The sequence below is a fragment of the Oncorhynchus clarkii genome, chromosome 14 (genome assembly GCF_045791955.1).
Source record: "Oncorhynchus clarkii lewisi isolate Uvic-CL-2024 chromosome 14, UVic_Ocla_1.0, whole genome shotgun sequence".
Classification (NCBI taxonomy): domain Eukaryota; kingdom Metazoa; phylum Chordata; class Actinopteri; order Salmoniformes; family Salmonidae; genus Oncorhynchus; species Oncorhynchus clarkii.
In genome coordinates, this window is record NC_092160.1 from 42063089 (window position 1) to 42085339 (window position 22251).

Genomic DNA, 22251 nt, shown 5'->3' on the forward strand with positions numbered 1-22251 from the left:
TAGAGGATAGTAGAGGATAGTGTACCTGGTAGAGGATAGTGTACCTGGTAGAGGATAGTGTACCTGGTAGAGGATAGTGTTCCTGGTAGAGGATAGTGTTCCTGGTAGAGGATAGTGTTCCTGTTAGAGGATAGTGTTCCTGTTAGAGGATAGTGTTCCTGGTAGAGGATAGTGTACCTGGTAGAGGATAGTATACCTGGTAGAGGATAGTGTACCTGGTAGAGGATGGTAGAGGATAGTGTACCTGGTAGAGGATAGTGTACCTGGTAGAGGATAGTAGAGGCTAGTGTTCCTTATAGAGGATAGTGTTCCTGCTATAGGTTGTGTACCTGGTAGAGGATAGTAGAGGATAGTGTACCTGGTAGAGGATAGTGTACCTGGTAGAGGATAGTGTACCTGGTAGAGGATAGTGTACCTGGTAGAGGATAGTAGAGGCTAGTGTTCCTTATAGAGGATAGTGTTCCTGCTATAGGTTGTGTACCTGGTAGAGGATAGTAGAGGATAGTGTACCTGGTAGAGGATAGTGTACCTGGTAGAGGATAGTGTACCTGGTAGAGGATAGTGTACCTGGTAGAGGATAGTAGAGGGTAGTGTACCTGGTAGAGGATAGTAGAGGATAGTGTTCCTTATAGAGGATAGTGTTCCTGGTAGAGGATAGTGTACCTGGTAGAGGATATTGTACCTGGTAGAGGATAGTGTCCCTGGTAGACGATAGTGTCCCTGGTAGACGATAGTGTCCCTGGTAGACGATAGTGTCCCTGGTAGACGATAGTGTCCCTGGTAGACGATAGTGTACCTGGTAGAGGATAGTAGAGGATTGTGTACCTGGTAGAGGATATTGTACCTGGTAGAGGATATTGTACCTGGTAGAGGATATTGTACCTGGTAGAGGATAGTGTCCCTGGTAGACGATAGTGTCCCTGGTAGACGATAGTGTTCCTTATAGAGGATAGTGTTCCTGCTATAGGTTGTGTACCTGGTAGAGGATAGTAGAGGATAGTGTTCCTTATAGAGGATAGTGTTCCTGGTAGAGGATAGTGTACCTGGTAGAGGATATTGTACCTGGTAGAGGATAGTGTCCCTGGTAGACGATAGTGTCCCTGGTAGACGATAGTGTCCCTGGTAGACGATAGTGTTCCTTATAGAGGATAGTGTTCCTGCTATAGGTTGTGTACCTGGTAGAGGATAGTAGAGGATAGTGTACCTGGTAGAGGATATTGTACCTGGTAGAGGATATTGTACCTGGTAGAGGATATTGTACCTGGTAGAGGATAGTGTCCCTGGTAGACGATAGTGTCCCTGGTAGACGATAGTGTCCCTGGTAGACGATAGTGTACCTGGTAGAGGATAGTAGAGGATTGTGTTCCCGGTAGAGGATAGTGTTCCCGGTAGAGGATAGTGTTCCTGGTAGAGGATAGTAGAGGATAGTGTTCCTGGTAGAGGATAGTGTTCCTGGTAGAGGATGTGTACCTGGTAGAGGATGTGTACCTGGTAGAGGATAGTAGAGGATAGTGTACCTGGTAGAGGATAGTGTACCTGGTAGAGGATAGTAGAGGATAGTATTCCTGGTAGAGGATAGTGTTCCTGGTAGGGGATAGTGTTCCTGGTAGAGGATAGTAGAGGATAGTGTTCCTGGTAGAGGATAGTGTACCTGGTAGAGGATAGTAGAGAATAGTGTTCCTTATAGAGGATAGTGTACCTGGTAGAGGATAGTGTACCTGGTAGAGGATAGTGTACCTGGTAAAGATTGTGTACCTGGTAGAGGATATTGTACCTGGTAGAGGATAGTAGAGGATAGTGTATCTGGTAGAGGATAGTGTACCTGGTAGAGGATAGTGTACCTGGTAGAGGATAGTAGAGGGTAGTGTACCTGGTAGAGGATAGTAGAGGATAGTGTTCCTTATAGAGGATAGTGTTCCTGGTAGAGGATAGTGTACCTGGTAGAGGATAGTGTACCTGGTAGAGGATAGTGTACCTGGTAGAGGATAGTGTACCTGGTAGAGGTTGTGTACCTGGTAGAGGATATTGTACCTGGTAGAGGATAGTAGAGGATAGTGTACCTGGTAGAGGATAGTGTACCTGGTAGAGGATAGTGTACCTGGTAGAGGATAGTAGAGGGTAGTGTACCTGGTAGAGGATAGTAGAGGATAGTGTACCTGGTAGAGGATAGTTTACCTGGTAGAGGATAGTTTACCTGGTAGAGGATAGTGTACCTGGTAGAGGATAGTGTACCTGGTAGAGGTTGTGTACCTGGTAGAGGATATTGTACCTGGTAGAGGATAGTAGAGGATAGTGTACCTGGTAGAGGATAGTGTACCTGGTAGAGGATAGTGTACCTGGTAGAGGATAGTGTACCTGGTAGAGGATAGTAGAGGATAGTGTTCCCGGTAGAGGATAGTGTTCCCGGTAGAGGATAGTGTTCCTAGTAGAGGATAGTAGAGGATTGTGTTCCTGGTAGAGGATAGTGTACCTGGTAGAGGATAGTAGAGGATAGTGTTCCCGGTAGAGGATAGTGTTCCCGGTAGAGGATAGTGTTCCCGGTAGAGGATAGTAGAGGATAGTGTTCCTGGTAGTGGATAGTGTTCCTGGTAGAGGATAGTGTTCCTGGTAGAGGATAGTGTTCCCGGTAGAGGATAGTGTTCCCGGAAGAGGATAGTGTTCCCGGTAGAGGATAGTGTTCCCGGTAGAGGATAGTGTTCCCGGTAGAGGATAGTAGAGGATAGTGTTCCTGGTAGAGGATAGTGTTCCTGGTAGAGGATAGTGTTCCTGGTAGAGGATGGTGTTCCCGGAAGAGGATAGTGTTCCCGGAAGAGGATAGTGTTCCCGGAAGACGATAGTGTTCCTGGTAGACGATAGTGTTCCTGTTAGAGGATAGTGTACCTGGTAGAGGATAGTGTACCTGGTAGAGGATAGTGTACCTGGTAGAGGATAGTGTACCTGGTAGAGGATGGTAGAGGATAGTGTTCCTGGTAGAGGGTAGTGTACCTGGTAGAGGATAGTGTACCTGGTAGAGGATGGTAGAGGATAGTGTTCCTGGTAGAGGGTAGTGTACCTGGTAGAGGATAGTGTACCTGGTAGAGGATAGTAGAGGCTAGTGTTCCTTATAGAGGATAGTGTTCCTGCTATAGGTTGTGTACCTGGTAGAGGATAGTAGAGGATAGTGTACCTGGTAGAGGATAGTGTACCTGGTAGAGGATAGTGTACCTGGTAGAGGATAGTGTACCTGGTAGAGGATAGTAGAGGCTAGTGTTCCTTATAGAGGATAGTGTTCCTGCTATAGGTTGTGTACCTGGTAGAGGATAGTAGAGGATAGTGTACCTGGCAGAGGATATTGTACCTGGTAGAGGATATTGTACCTGGTAGAGGATATTGTACCTGGTAGAGGATAGTGTACCTGGTAGAGGATAGTGTCCCTGGTAGACGATAGTGTCCCTGGTAGACGATAGTGTCCCTGGTAGACGATAGTGTACCTGGTAGAGGATAGTAGAGGATAGTGTTCCCGGTAGAGGATAGTGTTCCCGGTAGAGGATAGTGTTCCTGGGAGAGGATAGTAGAGGATAGTGTTCCTGGGAGAGGATAGTGTTCCTGGTAGAGGATGTGTACCTGGTAGAGGATGTGTACCTGGTAGAGGATAGTGTACCTGGTAGAGGATAGTAGAGGATAGTGTACCTGGTAGAGGATAGTGTACCTGGTAGAGGATAGTAGAGGATAGTATTCCTGGTAGAGGATAGTGTTCCTGGTAGGGGATAGTGTTCCTGGTAGAGGATAGTAGAGGATAGTGTTCCTGGTAGAGGATAGTGTACCTGGTAGAGGATAGTGTACCTGGTAGAGGATAGTAGAGAATAGTGTTCCTGGTAGAGGATAGTGTACCTGGTAGAGGATAGTGTACCTGGTAGAGGATAGTGTACCTGGTAGAGGTTGTGTACCTGGTAGAGGTTGTGTACCTGGTAGAGGATATTGTACCTGGTAGAGGATAGTAGAGGATAGTGTACCTGGTAGAGGATAGTGTACCTGGTAGAGGATAGTGTACCTGGTAGAGGATAGTAGAGGGTAGTGTACCTGGTAGAGGATAGTAGAGGATAGTGTTCCTTATAGAGGATAGTGTTCCTGGTAGAGGATAGTGTACCTGGTAGAGGATAGTGTACCTGGTAGAGGATAGTGTACCTGGTAGAGGTTGTGTACCTGGTAGAGGATATTGTACCTGGTAGAGGATAGTAGAGGATAGTGTTCCTGGTAGAGGATAGTGTACCTGGTAGAGGATAGTGTACCTGGTAGAGGATAGTGTACCTGGTAGAGGATAGTAGAGATTAGTGTACCTGGTAGAGGATAGTAGAGGATAGTGTTCCTTATAGAGGATAGTGTACCTGGTAGAGGATAGTGTACCTGGTAGAGGATAGTGTACCTGGTAGAGGTTGTGTACCTGGTAGAGGATATTGTACCTGGTAGAGGATAGTAGAGGATAGTGTACCTGGTAGAGGATAGTGTACCTGGTAGAGGATAGTGTACCTGGTAGAGGATAGTGTACCTGGTAGAGGATAGTGTTCCCGGTAGAGGATAGTGTTCCCGGTAGAGGATAGTGTTCCCGGTAGAGGAAAGTAGAGGATAGTGTTCCTGGTAGAGGATTGTAGAGGATAGTGTTCCTGATAGATGATAGTGTTCCTGGTAGAGGATAGTGTCCCTGGTAGAGGATAGTTTCCCTGGTAGAGGATAGTGTCCCTGGTAGAGGATAGTGTCCCTGGTAGAGTATAGTGTACCTGGTAGAGGATAGTGTACCTGGTAGAGGATAGTAGAGGATAGTGTTCCCGGTAAAGGATAGTGTTCCTGGTAGAGGATAGTAGAGGATAGTGTACCTGGTAGAGGATAGTGTACCTGGTAGAGGATAGTGTACCTGGTAGAGGATAGTGTTCCTGGTAGAGGATAGTGTTCCTGGTAGAGGATAGTGTACCTGGTAGAGGATAGTGTACCTGGTAGAGGATAGTAGAGGCTAGTGTTCCTTATAGAGGATAGTGTTCCTGCTATAGGTTGTGTACCTGGTAGAGGATAGTAGAGGATAGTGTACCTGGTAGAGGATAGTGTACCTGGTAGAGGATAGTGTACCTGGTAGAGGATAGTGTACCTGGTAGAGGATAGTAGAGGCTAGTGTTCCTTATAGAGGATAGTGTTCCTGCTATAGGTTGTGTACCTGGTAGAGGATAGTAGAGGATAGTGTACCTGGTAGAGGATATTGTACCTGGTAGAGGATATTGTACCTGGTAGAGGATATTGTACCTGGTAGAGGATAGTGTACCTGGTAGAGGATAGTGTCCCTGGTAGACGATAGTGTCCCTGGTAGACGATAGTGTCCCTGGTAGACGATAGTGTACCTGGTAGAGGATAGTAGAGGATTGTGTTCCCGGTAGAGGATAGTGTTCCCGGTAGAGGATAGTGTTCCTGGTAGAGGATAGTAGAGGATAGTGTTCCTGGTAGAGGATAGTGTTCCTGGTAGAGGATGTGTACCTGGTAGAGGATGTGTACCTGGTAGAGGATAGTAGAGGATAGTGTACCTGGTAGAGGATAGTGTACCTGGTAGAGGATAGTAGAGGATAGTATTCCTGGTAGAGGATAGTGTTCCTGGTAGGGGATAGTGTTCCTGGTAGAGGATAGTAGAGGATAGTGTTCCTGGTAGAGGATAGTGTACCTGGTAGAGGATAGTAGAGAATAGTGTTCCTTATAGAGGATAGTGTACCTGGTAGAGGATAGTGTACCTGGTAAAGATTGTGTACCTGGTAGAGGATATTGTACCTGGTAGAGGATAGTAGAGGATAGTGTATCTGGTAGAGGATAGTGTACCTGGTAGAGGATAGTGTACCTGGTAGAGGATAGTAGAGGGTAGTGTACCTGGTAGAGGATAGTAGAGGATAGTGTTCCTTATAGAGGATATTGTTCCTGGTAGAGGATAGTGTACCTGGTAGAGGATAGTGTACCTGGTAGAGGATAGTGTACCTGGTAGAGGATAGTGTACCTGGTAGAGGTTGTGTACCTGGTAGAGGATATTGTACCTGGTAGAGGATAGTAGAGGATAGTGTACCTGGTAGAGGATAGTGTACCTGGTAGAGGATAGTGTACCTGGTAGAGGATAGTAGAGGGTAGTGTACCTGGTAGAGGATAGTAGAGGATAGTGTACCTGGTAGAGGATAGTTTACCTGGTAGAGGATAGTTTACCTGGTAGAGGATAGTGTACCTGGTAGAGGATAGTGTACCTGGTAGAGGATAGTGTTCCCGGTAGAGGATAGTGTTCCCGGTAGAGGATAGTGTTCCCGGTAGAGGAAAGTAGAGGATAGTGTTCCTGGTAGAGGATAGTGTACCTGGTAGAGGATAGTAGAGGATAGTGTTCCCAGTAGAGGATAGTGTACATGTTAGAGGATAGTGTACCTGGTAGAGGATAGTTTACCTGGTAGAGGATAGTGTACCTGGTAGAGGATAGTAGAGGATAGTGTTCCCGGTAGAGGATAGTAGAGGATAGTGTACCTGGTAGAGGATAGTGTTCCTGGTAGAGGATAGTGGTAGAGGATAGTGTTCCTGGAAGAGTATAGTAGAGGATAGTGTACCTGGTAGAGGATAGTGTTCCTGGTAGAGGATAGTGGTAGAGGATAGTGTTCCTGGAAGAGTATAGTAGAGGATAGTGTTCCTGGTAGAGGATAGTGTTCCTGGTAGAGGATAGTGGTGGAGGATAGTGTTCCCGGTAGAGGATAGTGTTCCTGGTAGAGGATAGTAGAGTATAGTGTTCCCGGTAGAGGATAGTGTTCCTGGTAGAGGATAGTAGAGGATAGTGTTCCCGGTAGAGGATAGTGTTCCCGGTAGAGGATAGTGTTCCTAGTAGAGGATAGTAGAGGATTGTGTTCCTGGTAGAGGATAGTGTACCTGGTAGAGGATAGTAGAGGATAGTGTTCCCGGTAGAGGATAGTGTTCCCGGTAGAGGATAGTGTTCCCGGTAGAGGATAGTAGAGGATAGTGTTCCTGGTAGAGGATAGTGTTCCTGGTAGAGGATAGTGTTCCTGGTAGAGGATAGTGTTCCCGGTAGAGGATAGTGTTCCCGGAAGAGGATAGTGTTCCCGGTAGAGGATAGTGTTCCCGGTAGAGGATAGTAGAGGATAGTGTTCCCGGTAGAGGATAGTGTTCCCGGTAGAGGATAGTGTTCCCGGTAGAGGATAGTGTTCCTAGTAGAGGATAGTGTTCCTGGTAGAAGAAAGTGTTCCTGGTTTAGGATAGTAGAGGATAGTGTTCCTGGTAGAGGATAGTGTTCCTGGTTTAGGATAGTAGAGGATAGTGTTCCTGGTAGAGGATAGTGTTCCTGGTTTAGGATAGTAGAGGATAGTGTTCCTGGTAGAGGATAGTAGAGGATAGTGTTCCTGGTAGAGGATAGTGTTCCTGGTAGAGGATAGTAGAGGATAGTGTTCCTAGTAGAGGATAGTGTTCCTGGTTTAGGATAGTAGAGGATAGTGTTCCTAGTAGAGAATAGTGTTCCTGGTAGAGGTTGTGTACAGTATATGTTAAATGCATAAAAAAAGATCAAATAAAAACAGAATACATTTAGAATCAGTAGATAGGCTAGGTGCTAAAATCACTTTCCAGATTAGGACTTGAAGAAAAACAGTATTTAGAAATGGGTTTTATGTCCCGTTTTAGAGGTTCCGATTAATGGGGTGACTCCGTAGGCAAGGGGCATGAGAGGTCCCTCAGTCTATTCTAGACTGTAAAGACTATGAGTAGGATTCTGGAGTCGATCCACTAGTTGACTGGAGGCCAGTTCAGTAAGGATGGGGGTGATGTGGGCGGACGTCTTGGTCCTGGTCAGGCTGCACTATTCTGGAGAATGTGTTTGTTTTATTGAACCTTTATCTAACTCGTCAAGTCAGTTAAGAGCAAATTCTTATCTACAATTATGGCCTAGCCAGGCCAAACCCAGAGCTGTAGTCAATCCGGGAAAACATTTAGGTGTGGGCTAGTTTCTCTGTATCTGGCTGGGAGAGCTATAGTTTGGCCCGGGCAATGTTTCTTAGATAGAAACATGTTAGCGGATACGGTTTATATGGGCATCACAGGACAGAGAAGGGTCAAAGTTGACTCCCAAGTTGGAGAGGGTGGATGGCTTGACCGTTGATTGTAGGGCAGATGTTCCCACCACTGGTGACCTACTTGAATAAGGGGTTGTATGTGCGTATATATTTTGTGTGTGCATGCAGTACTAACTGTGTGTGTGTGTGTGTGTGTGTGTGTAGGATGAGGTTACGTCATATTCAGAGATCCATATCACCCACCATGTGAAGGAGGGCTGTGAGAAGGCTGACCCGAGGCAGTTTGAGCTGCTTAAGGTCCTGGGGCAGGGTTCCTTCGGAAAGGTTTTTCTGGTCCGGAAGGTCACAGGTCCAGACGCGGGTCAGTTATATGCAATGAAAGTCCTCAAGAAGGCTTCGTTGAAAGGTAACAGTCCAGTTATCATCATGCATGTTCTCTCAGATGGTCTCTCTGACACTATGCTCACTTCAATGCTTTATAGATGCGTATCATATTGTAGAAACTAATGGCCCTGTTTGTCTGGAATCTCATGTGTGTGTGTCTGTCGCCCTGTGCCTCGGTCTGTCACCCTGTGCCTCGGTCTGTCACCCTGTGCCTCGGTCTGTCACCCTGTGCCTCGGTCTGTCACCCTGTATCTGTCTCTCTCTCTTTGTCTGTCCAGTCAGGGACAGAGTTCGCACCAAGATGGAGCGAGACATTTTAGTGGAGGTCAATCACCCCTTCATAGTCAAGTTGCACTACGGTTAGTCTGATCTTTAACCCCTGACCCTTCACCTCTACCCTCTCTCCCCTTCATAGTCAAGTTGCATTACGGTTAGTCACTCTGTCATTGTTCTGACTATAGAGGTGTCTAACGCTTCTTGTCTCTCAGCCTTCCAGACCGAAGGGAAGCTCTATTTAATCCTGGACTTTCTCAGGGGAGGAGACGTCTTCACGCGCTTATCCAAAGAGGTGAGACACCTTTCTACTGCTATAGTCTATTAGAAATAATATCCCAAGATGTGGGTTATTCACTTTGCTTTTGACTGCATTTAAATATACAGTCAATGGCCAGTTTATAAGGTACACCCATCTACTACTGGGTAGGATCCCCTTTTGCTTCCAGAGCAGTCAGAATTCTTTGGGGCATGGATTCTACAAGATGTGGCGTTCAAACATTACTAGCGTGTGCCAGGACAACATTCCCCACGCCATTACACCACCCCCACCAGCCTGTACCGTTGAAACCAGGCAGGATGGGGCCATGGACTGTTTACGCCAAATCCTGACTCTCAGCACGATGCAACAGGAACCGGGATTCATCGCACCAGGCAATGTTTTTCCAGTCCTCAATTGTCCAGTGTGGGTGATCACTTGCCAACTATAAGAGTGGAACCCGGTGTGGTCGTCTGGATCCCGGTGTGGTCGTCTGGATCCCGGTGTGGTCGTCTGGAACCCGGTGTGGTCGTCTGGATCCCGGTGTGGTCGTCTGGATCCCGGTGTGGTCGTCTGGATCCCGGTGCAATATCCCATCTGTGATGAGCACCGACGAGTTGTGCATTCCGCGATGCTGTTCTACCACTGTTGTACCGCACCGTTATTTGCCTGTTTGTGGCCCGCCTGTTAGCTTGCACGATTCTTTTCATTCTCCTTCGGCCTCTCATCGACGGGCTGTTTTCGCCCACAGGACTGCCGTTGGCTAGGTGTTTTGTGTTTGTCGCTCGGTTCTCGGGTAAACCCTAGGCACTGTTGTGTGTGTAAAAAGGCCAGGAGACCGGCTCAGAGTCGCTTAGGTCACTCGTTTTTCCCATTCTAACGTTCAGTCGAACAGTGATTGAATGGCTCGATGCCTATCTGCCTGCTTTATATAACAAGCCACATGACTCACTGTCTGTAGGAGCTAACCATTATCATGAACGGGAGTGGTGTACCTAATAAACTGGCCATAGTGTATAATGCTATAAAGAATATGGCTGTATTTAAATGTGTAAATAGTATTATTTATATAATGTATATAATGTTTTGTGTAGCTCTAACTGTATTTAGGAATGTAACATTATAATGTGTTGCCTATGACTCTTCCCTCCGAGGCCAGACAGTAAATGTGTCCAGTTCTCACTAGGTTATGTTTACAGAGGAAGATGTCAAATTCTACCTAGCAGAGCTGGCTCTGGCCCTCGACCACCTGCACCATCTGGGCATAGTTTACAGAGACCTCAAACCAGAGAAGTATGTACCATAATCCCTAACCCTCCTAGTCTTTCTGCCCCTAACTCTAGTGATTTCTGGTGACGGGTTGGGGTGTTGCTGGTGACAGGTTAGGGTGGTTGGGGTGTTTCTGGTGACCGGTTAGGGTGGTTGGGGTGTTTCTGGTGACGGGTTGGGGTGTTGCTGATGACAGGTTAGGGTGGTTGGGGTGTTTCTGGTGACCGGTTAGGGTGGTTGGGGTGTTGCTGGTGACAGGTTAGGGTGGTTGGGGTGTTGCTGATGACAGGTTAGGGTGGTTGGGGTGTTTCTGGTGACAGGTTAGGGTGGTTGGGGTGTTTCTGGTGACCGGTTAGGGTGGTTGGGGTGTTGCTGGTGACAGGTTAGGGTGGTTGGGGTGTTTCTGGTGACCGGTTAGGGTGGTTGGGGTGTTGCTGGTGACAGGTTAGGGTGGTTGGGGTGTTGCTGGTGACAGGTTAGGGTGGTTGGGGTGTTTCTGGTGACCGGTTAGGGTGGTTGGGGTGTTGCTGGTGACAGGTTAGTGTGGTTGGGGTGTTGCTGGTGACAGGTTAGGGTGGTTGGGGTGTTGCTGGTGACAGGTTAGGGTGGTTGGGGTGTTTCTGGTGACCGGTTAGGGTGGTTGGGGTGTTGCTGGTGACAGGTTAGGGTTGTTGGGGTGTTTCTGGTGACAGGTTAGGGTGGTTGGGGTGTTTTTGGTGACAGGTTAGTGTGGTTGGGGTGTTTCTGGTGACAGGTTAGGGTGGTTGGGGTGTTTCTGGTGAGTGGTTGGGGTGGTTGGGGTGTTGCTGGTGACCGGTTAGTGTGGTTGGGGTGTTTCTGGTGACTGGTTGGGTGGTTGGGGTGTTTCTGGTGACCGGTTAGGGTGGTTGGGGTGTTTCTGGTGAGTGGTTGGGGTGTTGCTGGTGACCGGTTAGTGTGGTTGGGGTGTTTCTGGTGACTGGTTGGGGTGTTTCTGGTGACAGGTTGGGGTGTTTCTGGTGACAGGTTAGGGTGGTTGGGGTGTTTCTGGTGACTGGTTAGGGTGGTTGGGGTGTTGCTGGTGAAAGGTTAGGGTGGTTGGGGTGTTTCTGGTGACCAGTTAGGGTGGTTGGGGTGTTTCTGGTGACTGGTTGGGGTGTTGCTGGTGACAGGTTAGGGTGGTTGAGGTGTTTCTGGTGACAGGTTAGGGTGGTTGGGGTGTTGCTGGTGACCAGTTAGGGTGGTTGGGGTGTTGCTGGTGACAGGTTAGGGTGGTTGGGGTGTTGCTGGTGACAGGTTAGGGTGGTTGGGGTGTTTCTGGTGACTGGTTGGGGTGTTTCTGGTGACAGGTTAGGGTGGTTGGGGTGTTTCTGGTGACTGGTTAGGGTGGTTGGGGTGTTGCTGGTGACAGGTTAGGGTGGTTGGGGTGTTTCTGGTGACAGGTTAGGGTGGTTGGGGTGTTTCTGGTGACAGGTTAGGGTGGTTGGGGTGTTGCTGGTGACAGGTTAGGGTGTTGCTGGTGACAGGTTAGGGTGGTTGGGGTGTTTCTGGTGACAGGTTAGGGTGGTTAGGGTGTTGCTGGTAACCGGTTAGGGTGGTTGGGTTGTTTCTGGTGACCGGTTAGGGTGGTTGGGGTGTTGCTGGTGACAGGTTAGGGTGTTGCTGGTGACAGGTTAGGGTGGTTGGGTTGTTTCTGGTGACCGGTTAGGGTGGTTGGGGTGTTGCTGGTGACAGGTTAGGGTGTTGCTGGTGACAGGTTAGGATGGTTGGGGTGTTTATGGTGACCGGTTGGGGTGTTGCTTGTGACCGGTTAGGGTGGTTGGGGTGTTGCTGGTGACAGGTTAGGGTGGTTGGGGTGTTTCTTTTGACAGGTTAGGGTGGTTGGGGTGTTGCTGGTCACAGGTTTGGGTGGTTGGGGTGTTGCTGGTGGCAGGTTAGGGTGGTTGGGGTGTTTCTGGTGACAGCTTAGGGTGGTTGGGGTGTTGCTGGTCACAGGTTAGGGTGGTTGGGGTGTTTCTGGTGACCGGTTAGTGTGGTTGGGGTGTTTCTGGTGACCGGTTAGTGTGGTTGGGGTGTTTCTGGTGACCGGTTAGTGTGGTTGGGGTGTTTCTGGTGACAGGTTAGGGTGGTTGGGGTGTTTCTGGTGACCGGTTAGGGTGGTTGGGGTGTTTCTGGTAACAGGTTGGGGTGTTTCTGGTGACAGGTTAGGGTGGTTAGGGTGGTTGGGGTGTTTCTGGTGACAGGTTAGGGTGGTTGGGGTGTTTCTGGTGACCGGTTAGGGTGGTTGCTGTGTTTCTGGTGAAAGGTTAGGGTGTCGCTTGCGACAGGTTAGGGTGGTTAGGGTTTTGCTGGTGACAGGTTAGGGTGTTGCTGGTGACAGGTTAGGGTGGTTGAGGTGTTTCTGGTGACAGGTTAGGGTGGTTGGGGTGTTGCTGGTAACCGGTTAGGGTGGTTGGGGTGTTGCTGGTGACAGGTTAGTGTGGTTGGGGTGTTGCTGGTGACAGGTTAGGGTGGTTGGGGTGTTGCTGGTGACAGGTTAGGGTGGTTGGGGTGTTTCTTTTGACAGGTTAGGGTGGTTGGGGTGTTGCTGGTCACAGGTTTGGGTGGTTGGGGTGTTGCTGGTGGCAGGTTAGGGTGGTTGGGGTGTTTCTGGTGACAGCTTAGGGTGGTTGGGGTGTTGCTGGTCACAGGTTAGGGTGGTTGGGGTGTTTCTGGTGACCGGTTAGTGTGGTTGGGGTGTTTCTGGTGACCGGTTAGTGTGGTTGGGGTGTTTCTGGTGACCGGTTAGTGTGGTTGGGGTGTTTCTGGTGACAGGTTAGGGTGGTTGGGGTGTTTCTGGTGACCGGTTAGGGTGGTTGGGGTGTTTCTGGTAACAGGTTGGGGTGTTTCTGGTGACAGGTTAGGGTGGTTAGGGTGGTTGGGGTGTTTCTGGTGACAGGTTAGGGTGGTTGGGGTGTTTCTGGTGACCGGTTAGGGTGGTTGCTGTGTTTCTGGTGAAAGGTTAGGGTGTCGCTTGCGACAGGTTAGGGTGGTTAGGGTTTTGCTGGTGACAGGTTAGGGTGTTGCTGGTGACAGGCTAGGGTGGTTGAGGTGTTTCTGGTGACAGGTTAGGGTGGTTGGGGTGTTGCTGGTAACCGGTTAGGGTGGTTGGGGTGTTGCTGGTGACAGGTTAGTGTGGTTGGGGTGTTGCTGGTGACAGGTTAGGGTGGTTGGGGTGTTGCTGGTGACAGGTTAGGGTGGTTGGGGTGTTGCTGGTGACAGGTTAGGGTGGTTGGGGTGTTTCTGGTGACTGGTTGGGGTGTTTCTGGTGACAGGTTAGGGTGGTTGGGGTGTTTCTGGTGACTGGTTAGGGTGGTTGGGGTGTTGCTGGTGACAGGTTAGGGTGGTTGGGGTGTTTCTGGTGACAGGTTAGGGTGGTTGGGGTGTTGCTGGTGACCGGTTCGTGTGGTTTGGGTGTTTCTGGTGACTGGTTGGGGTGTTTCTGGTGACAGGTTAGGGTGGTTGGGGTGTTTCTGGTGACAGGTTAGGGTGGTTGGGGTGTTTCTGGTTACTGGTTAGGGTGGTTGGGGTGTTGCTGGTGACAGGTTAGGGTGGTTGGGGTGTTTCTGGTGACCGGTTAGGGTGGTTGGGGTGTTTCTGGTGACTGGTTGGGTGTTTCTGGTGACAGGTTAGGGTGGTTGGGGTGTTGCTGGTGACCGGTTAGGGTGGTTGGGGTGTTGCTGGTGACGGGTTAGGGTGGATGGGGTGTTGCTGGTGACAGGTTAGGGTGGTTGGGGTGTTTCTGGTGACTGGTTAGGGTGGTTGGGGTGTTGCTGGTGACAGGTTAGGGTGGTTGGGGTGTTTCTGGTGACTGGTTAGGGTGGTTGGGGTGTTGCTGGTGACAGGTTAGGGTGGTTGGGGTGTTTCTGGTGACTGGTTGGCGTGTTTCTGGTGACAGGTTAGGGTGGTTGGGGTGTTTCTGGTGACTGGTTAGGGTGGTTGGGGTGTTGCTGGTGACAGGTTAGGGTGGTTGGGGTGTTTCTGGTGACAGGTTAGGGTGGTTGGGGTGTTTCTGGTGACAGGTTAGGGTGGTTGGGGTGTTTCTGGTGACTGGTTAGGGTGGTTGGGGTGTTGCTGGTGACAGGTTAGGGTGGTTGGGGTGTTTCTGGTGACAGGTTAGGGTGGTTGGGGTGTTTCTGGTGACAGGTTAGGGTGGTTGGGGATGTTGCTGGTGACAGGTTAGGGTGTTGCTGGTGACAGGTTAGGGTGGTTGGGGTGTTGCTGGTAACAGGTTAGGGTGGTTGGGTTGTTTCTGGTGACCGGTTAGGGTGGTTGGGGTGTTGCTGGTGACAGGTTAGGGTGTTGCTGGTGACAGGTTAGGGTGTTGCTGGTGACAGGTTAGGGTGGTTGGGGTGTTGCTGGTAACAGGTTAGGGTGGTTGGGTTGTTTCTGGTGACCGGTTAGGGTGGTTGGGGTGTTGCTGGTGACAGGTTAGGGTGTTGCTGGTGACAGGTTAGGGTGGTTGGGTTGTTTCTGGTGACCGGTTAGGGTGGTTGGGGTGTTGCTGGTGACAGGTTAGGGTGTTGCTGGTGACAGGTTAGGGTGGTTGGGGTGTTTATGGTGACCGGTTGGGGTGTTGCTTGTGACCGGTTAGGGTGGTTGGGGTGTTTCTGGTGACAGGTTGGGGTGTTGCTGGTGACCGGTTAGGGTGGTAGGGGTGTTGCTGGTGACAGGTTAGGGTGGTTGGGGTGTTGCTGGTGACCGGTTAGTGTGGTTGGGGTGTTTCTGGTGACTGGTTAGTGTGGTTGGGGTGTTTCTGATGACTGGTTGGGGTGTTTCTGGTGACCGGTTAGGGTGTTTGGGGTGTTGCTGGTGACAGGTTTGTGTGTTGCTGGTGACAGGTTAGGGTGGTTGGGGTGTTTCTGGTGACCGGTTAGGGTGGTTGGGATGTTGCTGGTGACAGGTTGGGGTGTTGCTGGTGACAGGTTGGGGTGTTGCTGGTGACAGGTTGGGGTTTTGCTGGTGACAGGTTGGGGTTTTGCTGGTGACAGGTTAGGGTGGTTGGGGTGTTTCTGGTGACTGGTTAGGGTAGTTGGGGTGTTGCTGGTGACAGGTTAGGGTGGTTGGGGTGTTTCTGGTGACCGGTTAGGGTGGTTGGGGTGTTTCTGGTGACTGGTTGGGTGTTTCTGGTGACAGGTTAGGGTGGTTGGGGTGTTGCTGGTGACCGGTTAGGGTGGTTGGGGTGTTTCTGGTGACTGGTTAGGGTGGTTGGGGTGTTGCTGGTGACAGGTTAGGGTGGTTGGGGTGTTTCTGGTGACAGGTTAGGGTTGTTGGGGTGTTTCTGGTGACCGGTTAGGGTGGTTGGGGTGTTTCTGGTGACTGGTTAGGGTGGTTGGGGTGTTGCTGGTGACAGGTTAGGGTGGTTGGGGTGTTGCTGGTAACAGGTTAGGGTGGTTGGGTTGTTTCTGGTGACCGGTTAGGGTGGTTGGGGTGTTGCTGGTGACAGGTTAGGGTGTTGCTGGTGACAGGTTAGGGTGGTTGGGTTGTTTCTGGTGACCGGTTAGGGTGGTTGGGGTGTTGCTGGTGACAGGTTAGGGTGGTTGGGTTGTTTCTGGTGACCGGTTAGGGTGGTTGGGTGTTGCTTGTGACAGGTTAGGGTGGTTGGGGTGTTGCTGGTGACAGGTTAGGGTGGTTGGGGTGTTGCTGGTGACAGGTTAGGGTGGTTGAGGTTTTGCTGGTGACAGGTTGGGGTGTTGCTGGTGACAGGTTAGGGTGGTTGGGGTGTTGCTGTGACAGGTTAGGGTTGTTGGGGTGTTGCTGGTGACAGGTTAGGGTGGTTGGGGTGTTGCTGGTGACAGGTTAGGGTGGTTGGGGTGTTGCTGGTGACAGGTTAGGGTGGTTGGGGTTTTTCTGGTGACGGGTTAGGGTGATGCTGGTGACAGGTTAGGGTGGTTAGGTTGTTGCTGGTGACGGGTTATGGTGGTTGGGGTTTTGTGATGGGTTAGGGTATTTTGGGTGTTGTGATGGGTTAGGGTATTTTGGGTGTTGTGATGGGTTAGGGGTGTTTGGGGTGTTGTGATGGGTTAGGGTATTTTGGGTGTTGTCATGGGTTAGGGGTGTTGTGATGGGTTAGGGGTGTTGTGATGGGTTAGGGGGGTTTTGGGTGGTGTGATGGGTTAGGGGTGTTTTGGGTGTTGTGATGGGTTAGGGTATTTTGGGTGTTGTGATGGGTTAGTGGTGTTGTGATGGGTTAGGGGTGTTGTGATGGGTTAGGGGTGTTTTGGGTGTTGTGATGGGTTAGGTGTATTTTGGGTGTTGTGATGGTTAGGGTATTTTGGGTGTTGTGATGGGTTAGGGGTATTTTGGGTGTTGTGATGGGTTAGGGGTATTTTGGGTGTTGTGATGGGTTAAGGTATTTTGGGTGTTGTGATGGGTTAGGGGTATTTTGGGTGTTGTGATGGGTTAGGGGTATTTTGGGTGTTGTGATGGGTTAGGGTATTTGCATTGTTGTGATGGGTTAGGGTATTTTGGGTGTTGTGATGGGTTAGGGTATTTTGGGTTTTGTGATGGGTTAGGGTATTTGGGGTGTTGTGATGGGTTAATGGGTGTTGTGATGGGTTAGGGGTGTTGTGATGGGTTAGGGGTTTTGTGATGGGTTAGGGGTGTTGTGATGGGTTAGGGTATTTTGGGTTTTGTGATGGGTTAGGGTATTTGGGGTGTTGTGATGGGTTAATGGGTGTTGTGATGGGTTAGGGGTGTTGTGATGGGTTAGGGGTTTTGTGATGGGTTAGGGGTGTTGTGATGGGGGTGTTGTGATGGGTTAGGGTATTTTGGGTGTTGTGATGGGTTAGGGGTGTTTTGGGTGTTGTGATGGGTTAGGGGTGTTTTGGGTGTTGTGATGGGTTAGGGTATTTTGGGTGTTGTGATGGGTTAGGAGTGTTGTGATGGGTTAGGGGTGTTGTTATGGGTTAGGGGTGTTTTGGGTGTTGTGATGGGTTAGGGTATTTTTGGTGTTGTGATGGGTTAGGGTATTTTGGGTGGTGTGATGGGTTAGGGGTGTTGTGATGGGTTAGAGTATTTTGGGTGTTGTGATGGGTTAGGGTATTTTGGGTGTTGTGATAGGTTAGTTTTTTGGGTGTTGTGATGGGTTAGGGGTGTTTTGGGTGTTGTGATGGGTTAGGGGTATTTTGGGTGTTGTGATGGGTTAGGGTATTTTGGGCGTTATGATGGGTTAGGGTATTTTGGGTGTCGTGATAGGTTAGGGGTGTTGTGATGGGTTAGTGGTGATGGGTTAGAGTATTTGGGGTGTTGTGATGGGTTAGGATATTTTGGGTGTTGTGATGGGTTAGGGGTGATGGGTTAGGGGTGATCGGTTAGGGTATTTTGGGTGTTGTGATGGGTTAGGGTATTTTGGGTGTTGTGATGGGTTAGGGGTGATCGGTTAGGGTATTTTGGGTGTTGTGATGGGTTAGGGGTGATCGGTTGGGGGTGTTTTGGGTGTTGTGATGGGTTAGGAGTGATCGGTTAGGGGTGTTTTGGGTGTTGTGATGGGTTAGGGGTGATCGGTTAGGGGTGTTTTGGGTGTTGTGATGGGTTAGGGGTGATCGGTTAGGGTATTTTGGGTGTTGTGATGGGTTAGGGTATTTTGGGTGTTGTGATGGGTTAGGGTATTTTGGGCGTTATGATGGGTTAGGGTATTTTGGGTGTCGTGATAGGTTAGGGGTGTTGTGATGGGTTAGGGGTGATCGGTTAGGGTATTTTGGGTGTTGTGATGGGTTAGGTTATTTTGGGTGTTGTGATGGGTTAGGGTATTTTGGGTGTTGTGATGGGTTAGGGTATTTTGGGCGTTATGATGGGTTAGGGTATTTTGGGTGTCGTGATAGGTTAGGGGTGTTGTGATGGGTTAGGGGTGATGGGTTAGGGGTGATCGGTTAGGGTATTTTGGGTGTTGTGATGGGTTAGGGGTGATGGGTTAGGGGTGATCGGTTAGGGTATTTTGGGTGTTGTGATGGGTTAGGGTATTTTGGGTGTTGTGATGGGTTAGGGGTGATGGGTTAGGGGTGATCGGTTAGGGTATTTTGGGTGTTGTGATGGGTTAGGGTATTTTGGGTGTTGTGATGGGTTAGGGTATTTTGGGTGTTGTGATGGGTTAGGGTATGTTGGGTGTTGTGATGGGTTAGGGTATTTTGGGTGTTGTGATGGGTTAGGGTATTTTGGGTGTTGTGATGGGTTAGGGGTGATGGGTTAGGGTATTTTGGGTGTTGTGATGGGTTAGGGTATTTTGGGTGTTGTGATGGGTTAGGGTATGTTGGGTGTTGTGATGGGTTAGGGTATTTTGGGTGTTGTGATGGGTTAGGGTATTTTGGGTGTTGTGATGGGTTAGGGGTGATGGGTTAGGGGTGATCGGTTAGGGTATTTTGGGTGTTGTGATAGGTTAGGGTATTTGGGGTGTTGTGATGGGTTAGGGGTGATGGGTTAGAGTATTTGGGGTGTTGTGATGGGTTAGGGGTGATGGGTTAGGGGTGATGGGTTAGAGTATTTGGGGTGTTGTGATAGGTTAGGGGTGTTGTGATGGGTTAGGGGTGATGGGTTAGGGGTATTTTGGGTGTTGTGATGGGTTAGGGTATTTTGGGTGTTGTGATGGGTTAGGGGTGATGGGTTAGGGGTGATCGGTTAGGGTATTTTGGGTGTTGTGATGGGTTAGGGGTGATGGGTTAGGGTATTTTGGGTGTTGTGATGGGTTAGGGTATTTTGGGTGCTGCTATTTACTTTAGAAGAAACATTGTCCTGTTGTTGATGGTGATTTTGTTACTGTCAGGAGGTCTGTGTGTCTCTCTACTATACCTACTAATGTGGTTCTCTGTTTTCAGCATTTTGTTAGATGAAGCTGGACACATCAAGTTAACAGGTATGACCTGCTCTCTGTCTGGGCTGTGGTGCTTCAGGAGATTATGTTGTGTGTTTATGTTTGAGCTAAAATAAAGAGGTGGTTGTGCATTTCAGACTTTGGGTTGAGTAAGGAGTCCGTGGATGTTGATAAGAAGGCCTATTCATTCTGTGGAACGGTGGAGTACATGGCTCCTGAGGTCGTCAACAGAAGAGGACACACACAGAGTGCTGACTGGTGGAGTCTAGGAGTGCTCATGGTAAACACACCCACACCTCTACATCACCTGTACCTGTAACCCCAGCCTAATGTGTCTACCTGTACCTATAACCCCAGTTTAGTGTCTCTACCTGTACCTCTACATCACCTGTACCTATAACCCCAGCCTAATGTCTGTACCTGTACCTCTACATCACCTGTACCTATAACCCCAGCCTAATGTCTGTACCTGTACCTCTACATCACCTGTACATGTAACCCCAGCTAATGTCTCTACCCGTACCTATAACCCCAGCCTAATGTCTGTACCTGTACCTCTACATCACCTGTACCTGTAACCCCAGCCTAATGTCTCTACCTGTATCTACCCTGTACCTATAACCCCAGCCTAATGTCTCTACCTGTACCTCTACATCACCTGTACCTATAACCCCAGCCTAATGTCTGTACCTGTACCTCTACATCACCTATAACCCCAACCTAATGTCTCTACCTGTACCTCTACATCACCTGTACCTGTACCCTCAGCCTAATGTCTGTACCTGTACCTCTACATCACCTGTACCTGTAACCCCAGCTTAATGTCTCTACCTCTACCTCTACATCACCTGTACCTATAACCCCAGCCTATTGTCCCTACCTGTAACCCCAGCCTAATGTCTGTACCTGTACCTCTACATCACCTGTACCTATAACCCCAGCCTAATGTCTGTACCTCTACATCACCTGTACCTTTAACCACAGCCTATTGTCTCTACCTGTACCTGTAACCCCAGCCTAATGTCTCTACCTGTATCTACACTGTACCTATAACCCCAGCCTAATGTCTCTACCTGTACCTCTACATCACCTGTACCTGTAACCCCAGCCTAATGTCTGTACCTGTACCTCTACATCACCTGTACCTATAACCCCAGCCGAATGTCTCTACCTGTACCTATAACCCCAGCCTAATGTCTCTACCTGTACCTCTACATCACCTGTACCAATAACCCCAGCCTAATGTCTCTACCTGTACCTCTACATCACCTGTACCTGACCCTCAGCCTAATGTCTGTACCTGTACCTCTACATCACTTGTACCTATAACCCCAGCCTAATGTATCTAACCTGTACCTATAAGCCCAGCCTAATGTCTGTACCTGTATCTAACCTGTACCTATAACCCCAGCCTAATGTCTGTCTCTCCTTTCTGTATAGTTTGAAATGCTGACTGGGACGTTACCATTCCAGGGCAAAGACCGCAACGAGACCATGAACATGATCCTTAAGTAAGTCAACCACACTGTACTGTACTGTACTGTTATTGGTGTCAACCACACTGTACTGTTATTGGAGTCAACCTGTACTGTACTGTTATTGGTATCAACCTGTACTGTACTGTTATTGGAGTCAACCACACTGTACTGTTATTGGAGTCAACCACACTGTACTGTTATTGGTGTCAACCACACTGTACTGTTATTGGAGTCAACCACACTGTACTGTTATTGGAGTCAACTACACTGTACTGTTATTGGAGTCAACTACACTGTACTGTTATTGGAGTCAACTACACTGTACTGTTATTGGAGTCAACCTGTACGCTACTGTTATTGGAGTCAACCACACTGTACTGTTATTGGAGTCAACCACACTGTACTGTTATTGGAGTCAACTACACTGTACTGTTATTGGAGTCAACTACACTGTACTGTTATTGGAGTCAACTACACTGTACTGTTATTGGAGTCAACTACACTGTACTGTTATTGGAGTCAACTACACTGTACTGTTATTGGCGTCAACTACACTGTACTGTTATTGGCGTCAACTACACTGTACTGTTATTGGAGTCAACTACACTGTACTGTTATTGGAGTCAACCACACTGTACGCTACTGTTATTGGAGTCAACCACACTGTACTGTGCTGTTATTGGAGTCAACTACTGTACGCTACTGTTATTGGTGTCAACCACACTGTACGGTTATTGGAGTGCGCCGAATACAACAGCTGCAGAATTTACAGTGAAATGCTTTCTTACTGGCTCTAACCAATAGTGCAAAAAAGGTATTAGGTGAACAATAGGTTAGTAAAGAAATAAAAACAACAGTAAAAAGACAGTGAAAAAATAACAGTAGCGAGGCTACATACAGGCACCGGTTAGTCAGGCTGATTTGAGGTAATATATACAGGTCCTCAGGGCATGAGCGGACCAGCTGGCTGGTGTGTTTACAGACATATTCAATCAATCCCTATCCCAGTCTGCTGTTCTCACATGCTTCAAGAGGACCACCATTGTTCCAGTCCCTAAGAAAGCTAAGGTAACTGAGCTAAACGACTACCGCCCCGTAGCACTCACTTCCGTCATCAAGTGCTTTGAGAGACTAGTCAAGGACCATATCACCTCCACCCTACCTGACACCCTAGACCCACTCCAATTTGCCTACCGTCCCAATAGGTCCACAGACGACGCAACCACACTGCACACTGCCCTAACCCATCTGGACAAGAGGAATACTTATGTAAGAATGCTGTTCATCGACTAAAGCTCAGCATTTAACACCATAGTACCCTCCAAACTTGTCATTAAGCTCAAGACCCTGGGTCTCGACCCCGCCCTGTGCAACTGGGTCCTGGACTTTCTCACGGGCCGCCCCCAGGTGGTGAGGGTAGGTAACAACATCTCCACCCCGCTGATCCTCAACACTGGGGCCCCACAAGGGTGCGTTCTGAGCTCTCTCCTGTACTCCCTGTTCACCCACGACTGCGTGGCCACGCACGCCTCCAACTCAATCATCAAGTTTGTGGACGACACTACAGTGGTAGGCTTGATTACCAACAACGACGAGACGGCCTACAGGGAGGAGGTGAGGGCCCTCGGAGTGTGGTGTCAGGAAAATAACCTCACACTCAACGTCAACAAAACTAAGGAGATGATCTTGGACTTCAGGAAACAGCAGAGG

At 49.1% G+C, this 22251-nt stretch overlaps 1 protein-coding gene across 5 annotated transcripts in view; it reads left to right on the top strand.

The window, feature by feature from the left end:
• The window catches only part of LOC139366610 (ribosomal protein S6 kinase a, like), a 121391-nt gene that overhangs the window by 65905 nt on the left and 33235 nt on the right, over positions 1–22251 (top strand). For 3 of the 5 annotated variants that reach the window (XM_071104296.1, XM_071104297.1, XM_071104298.1), the window contains exons 3-9: positions 8259–8460; positions 8717–8797; positions 8927–9006; positions 10157–10263; positions 19068–19105; positions 19201–19343; positions 20504–20574. In XM_071104296.1, the coding sequence (XP_070960397.1) occupies positions 8259–8460; positions 8717–8797; positions 8927–9006; positions 10157–10263; positions 19068–19105; positions 19201–19343; positions 20504–20574 (722 nt within the window). Of the gene's footprint in view, positions 1–8258; positions 8461–8716; positions 8798–8926; positions 9007–10156; positions 10264–19067; positions 19106–19200; positions 19344–20503; positions 20575–22251 lie in introns of those variants that run through there. The other 2 variants (XM_071104300.1, XM_071104299.1) reach the window with 2 other exon arrangements.